The sequence below is a fragment of the Buceros rhinoceros genome, unplaced genomic scaffold (assembly GCF_000710305.1).
Source record: "Buceros rhinoceros silvestris isolate BGI_N320 unplaced genomic scaffold, ASM71030v1 scaffold35385, whole genome shotgun sequence".
Classification (NCBI taxonomy): domain Eukaryota; kingdom Metazoa; phylum Chordata; class Aves; order Bucerotiformes; family Bucerotidae; genus Buceros; species Buceros rhinoceros.
In genome coordinates, this window is record NW_010415205.1 from 7,800 (window position 1) to 12,832 (window position 5,033).

The 5,033-nt window shown below is 42.7% G+C and overlaps 1 protein-coding gene across 2 annotated transcripts in view; it reads left to right on the forward strand.

Annotated features, from left to right (window-relative positions):
- Window positions 1-3,774, forward strand: part of LDHB (lactate dehydrogenase B) — a 10,960-nt gene extending 7,186 nt beyond the window's left edge. Inside the window, exons 4-7 of one of the 2 annotated variants that reach the window (XM_010137330.1) lie at window positions 56-229; window positions 1,485-1,602; window positions 2,483-2,606; window positions 3,418-3,772. In XM_010137330.1, coding sequence (XP_010135632.1) covers window positions 56-229; window positions 1,485-1,602; window positions 2,483-2,606; window positions 3,418-3,585 — 584 coding nt within the window. In that variant the 3' untranslated portion in view covers window positions 3,586-3,772. Of the gene's footprint in view, window positions 1-55; window positions 230-1,484; window positions 1,603-2,482; window positions 2,607-3,417 lie in introns of both variants that reach the window. The other variant, XM_010137331.1, reaches the window with a different exon arrangement.
- The last annotated feature ends 1,259 nt before the right edge of the window (window positions 3,775-5,033 follow it).

Consider the following 5,033-nt stretch of genomic DNA (forward strand, 5'->3'; position numbering starts at 1 on the left):
ACCATTCTTGGTGTATGGGAATGGTTTCATTTACTATGCATGTTTTTCTCTTCAGTGGATATATTAACCTATGTCACATGGAAGCTGAGCGGTCTGCCAAAACACCGTGTGATTGGAAGTGGCTGCAACCTGGACACAGCTAGATTTCGCTATCTAATGGCTGAGAGACTTGGCATCCACCCAAGCAGCTGCCATGGCTGGATCTTGGGAGAACATGGTGATTCTAGTGGTAAGGAGCAGTTCTGGCCTCCTTGGGAATAAGCAATACGATGTTAGAGGTTGAAGCCTGAGAGGTGTTACAAAATGCTGAAAGAGCACATGCAGCTGAGTTACAGTAACAAGCACTTTGCTGTATATCTATGAAGATGAGAGTTGAGACAAGTCCAGGAAATGTAGCTACGTGTTTTTAATTAGTAAGTGATTGTGGCTGTATGATTAAACACTGAACTGAACAGGCCCATTTTGTTAGCTAAAGCTGTGTCCTAAAGGCTACTGCTTACTACTTCTGTTTGTCCTCTGTTTCTGGAGTATCATAACATAGCCTGTAGCCCAGTGCTCTGACAGCAATATTAGGTCTTGTTAGATCAATGGCAGAGCTTGTTGCAAGTGGTAGAAAAAGCTAGCAATCCAGTTTCAGACTTAAGAAAATTATCCTTTACCTTATTTTGTGACTCTTCTTTGTGCTGTTTAGAAGAGGTGAGTTCAGTTCATGTATTTCAAGCCTGAAATGATGCAGCAGATCATCTCTGTAGATTGGCACTGCTTTAACCTTTCAGTGCTGTGTATTTCCAAGGCCTCGTCAATGTCCCATTGCACTTGACCAAAGTGTCTGATCAACAACACTACTTACCGCAGCCAGCCCTGCATTGTAAGGAAAGCGAGGCTTGGCTGAGTGTACAGAGAGCTCATCTTGCTTCAGTGTTATGGCTGCTTTTGCTCTCAAAGTCACTAAAAATCCCTCGTTTCTACACAGGAACAGAGTCTTGTCTGTAGACTTCCAATATGAAGGGAGAGGTGCAAATTCCTCTCTTGATATTCTAGGTTTGCATATTGCTACCCTGTTATTCAGGGAAGTAAAAGTTAGAGTTCTTGAAGGCTAAACCTAATAGTGATAATTGGGACAGCAAATCCATAATTGCTGCAATTTTGGAGTAAAAAGTTTTAGAAGGCTGAACAGCTAAGATGTGCCTTTCTGCTCGAATTTGAGATTTTGGGCTTCACGTGTAGCTGTCTGCACCTTCCAAGGACTGAAAGCTCTGTTGTTCCTGGGTTGCGATTGACTTGCTGAAGTGTCAGCACCAAAATAGTCTTATTTGGGCTCCCAAGTTCTGAGAGGTAACCGTAGTGAAATGAGAACTTAACGTCTGCCTCAAACATTCTTGTGGTTCTGGCTATTACTAGTTCTCTTCCAGTGATCTTAGGAAAAGTGGAGGGGGAGTTGCTGAGAGCTCAGTGTTGAAACTGATGTCCTCTCTCTGTTACAGTGGCTGTGTGGAGCGGAGTTAATGTGGCAGGAGTTTCTCTCCAGGAGCTGAATCCTGCCATGGGAACTGACAAAGACACTGAGAATTGGAAGGATGTCCACAAGCAAGTGGTTGAAAGGTAACGATGAATTGAGGGATAAGGATATATGTGATGCTGGAAACAGCCAGTCTGCACGCAAGCAGACACACTGACTCTCCATTCTGCTGCAGCTTTCGTGCCCTTTTATGTAGGGAGTTCCTCAAGCAAGTAGAACTATTGGTTTAAACACAAACGCGGGATTTTGGTTGGTAAGCTTTATCCTGCAGCCACACAAGCTGTTGCGCAATATACCCACTTTAGCACTGCAGCGCTTAGGGCTGGATGCACTTAGAGCTCTGCAATGGTTAACTTTGTTCAAAGAGTCTAAAGAAAGGTAGTGTGTTTCTGTGAGCAGAGCGCTGGAGTTGAGTTTGGAAAATTATTCATTGATTTTAGGGAAGTTAGTCTCGAGTTAGCTATACATGTAGCCACATCAGTTGTCTCACTTGTGAAATAAGGACTGTACTGCTATAAAGTGTGTGCAGGTGTTGGCTAAAAAACATCAGGCTGTGTGTGTAGGTAGCGCATGGCATTGACTCTAAATATTTACCTCTTCCAAATGCACTTGGAATGAGTGTGCCAATGACTTGACTAGAGGATGTGTTCAGTTGTAGGTGTCTGTTTTTCTGCTTAACACTAAGAACTGTTAAGAGATGGAAGCTACTTTTCTTTTTAGCTAATGCTGTGAGAACACTAGGGCTTCTTTATAATACTTATGGGATAATGTAGATTTAATACTTTATCCTCTAATGCTGAAATATGTAACTCTTACTTTAACGTTTTAATTCCAAAACTTGCAGTTGCATGTCACGGGAGTTTCAGGTTCTTTAAATGGGAAGCGTTCACTCATCTTAAGACTTAGCATCCACATAGTGTCTTGAAGACATCCTGATGCAACTGTACTGCATTCTTTCCTTAGTGCCTATGAGGTAATCAAACTGAAGGGATACACAAACTGGGCTATTGGTCTTAGTGTTGCTGACCTCTGTGAGACCATTCTGAAGAACTTGTACCGGGTTCATCCAGTCTCAACACTGGTAAAGGTAAGAAGTGATGGCTAATTGGATGCTGTAGTTCATTTTGTGGATGTGGAAAAGCTAAATAATCTCAATTAGGTGCTGAACAAAGAAAGGTTTGTAAAAAAAAAAAAAAAAAAAAAAAAAAAAAAAAAAAAAAAAAAAAAAAAAAAAAACCAAAAAAGCCTTCTTTGAATTTAAAATGGGAGCTTACTATTGCAATTTTTTCTAGTCTCACCTCCTAGCCTACCCTCCTCACAAGTATGGAGCTTAAACCAAGTTCTCTGTACCCTACCCCATGTCGTGCTGCCCTCGTGTAAGGTTTACCACGTGTGGCATGCCAATTCATTAAAAGGAAGTTTCACTGCAGAAATGGAAAACTTGGAGGCCCAGCTGTCATTCAGTGAAGCACTGCCTAGTAAAGGTGCTGGGGAGGAGAGCTGTGCCCTTTTATAGCTGGGGAAAGTGGCTGCATCTGGTCTGTAGCAGCTGTATAACCTCTGGTACAGCAAGGACTCTGAGCAGGCTGAACTTACCGCTCCCTCTGTAGTAGGAAAAAGGACCTGCCCTAATCCTCTGTCTTCAAGTCCTGTCAGCTACTTTCTGTATGTAAATGAAAGTGAGGATTTCAGAGGTGGGGTTTCTGAAATCAGCCATCTCAGTATTGCCAATCACTTGGTTTAAAACAGCTCTGCAGTTTTGCTCAAATACATTGTGACTGTAAACTTTCTGCAGGTTGTAAAACGACGGTCTTGAGCTCCGCTCTCGGAAGACTTCCTGCTGTGTAAAGCAGGTCTGGGGCGATGGGTTAATGTCTGTTCTCTTTTGTCTGTGGCAGGGCATGTACGGCATCGAGAATGATGTCTTCCTGAGCCTGCCTTGTGTCCTAAGTGCCTCTGGATTGACAAGTGTCATCAACCAAAAGCTGAAGGATGATGAGGTGGCTCAGCTGAAGAAGAGTGCGGAGACATTGTGGAACATCCAGAAAGATCTCAAAGATCTGTAATTCATGAATGTTAGATTCCAGCAATAGAAAACCAGCATGTTGTGTGCAAATGTGGGCCTAACTCACTGTACATCGCTATGGTTAACATTTAATAAAGCTCTTCCAGACTGAGCCTTGTACACAATAGCTAAACTTATGCCTGCTGTAACGCACAGACCTTATGAACAAATTAAGCATCTTTCAGGCATGTTTTCTGGTCCTAGTAACTTTATTTTCAGTATTTAAATTTAAATCTAGGTTACTCTAGCATTCTCCGTTAATGGTTGCCATAGTCGACACGGAATTGTAGACAGACGTGTCCTCTCCAAAGGTTGGAAACAATGTAGGAATCACCTGCGGTGGGATTTCACTAACACAAGCTTACTGGAAGCCTTTTTTGTATGAGTAAGTTTTAGTCCAGATGCTTAGTAAGTGTAGTTCTTTCCTGAACTTGTTTGTGACGGGTAGAGGAAATGCAATGGAGATCTGCCTCTGGGCCACCTGCCAAAACTAGGCCAACGTTAAGATTCTGTATGCTGCTGGACTAGAAAAAGGGCCCTGTAGATCCTTCTCTCTTCTGGATTCAATTCTTTGCCTGTTATTGTGTCTACCTATCTTGTATTGTAATTGAGGGACCTGCAGGTGTCTTTTCATAACAATTGGTCTGAAACTAAGGTGGAGCAATTTAAAGGCCTTTTCTAGCCCCCATTAAAAACTGAGAGTAGCAGACTAAAACACTTTCCCAAGCAGGTAGCCTAATTATTGTAACTCCTTTTAAAAGAAAAGACCATGCAAGTCCTGCCATATTGCAAGATACCCTGATCCTGCGATTCAGTAAGTCTTGTGTCCTTAGTGAAATATCACCCACAGGGTGCTGGTGACAGCATTATTTACAGAGGGCATCCCGGGGAGATGAGGAGATGTTTTCATCTCAGTTGCAGGCTGAAATAGTTCAAAGCTCTGTTGAGGGGCATTATCTTGGGGAATTCTTGGGACTGATGTGCATGAAGAGCCGTTAGTTGTCTTAAAGGACAAGGAGTTGTTCCTTTCCCCTTCTGATAGGGAATCTTGATATTTTTTTCTGTAAAGATTACTTGGCTACAATAAAAGAGAGTTTTGCCCCGAATTGCCTGAGTGTGCATTCCTCACCCGTTAAGTGTACGGTCGCACCTTGTTCTGTGGTCAGCAAACTGGCATCCAGAATAGGTTGGGACACCTTCAAAGGTAATCAGTGCTTTTGCTGGGAAGATACTGTCACCTAGTGTCTGTCAACCATTCCTTCAATACCCTGAGTCCACAGAGGCTTTTGTGTTAGTGATGATAAGACTCAACAACACCGTAAAATCTTTTGTGCCTAGGCGTTAAGCAACCACAGAGCTAATGACAATCTCTGCTACAGAAAAGGGTGCTCTGTAACAGGAAAGAGGGGGTGGATGCAGATGAAGCATAAGGAATAAGGAAAGAGCGTC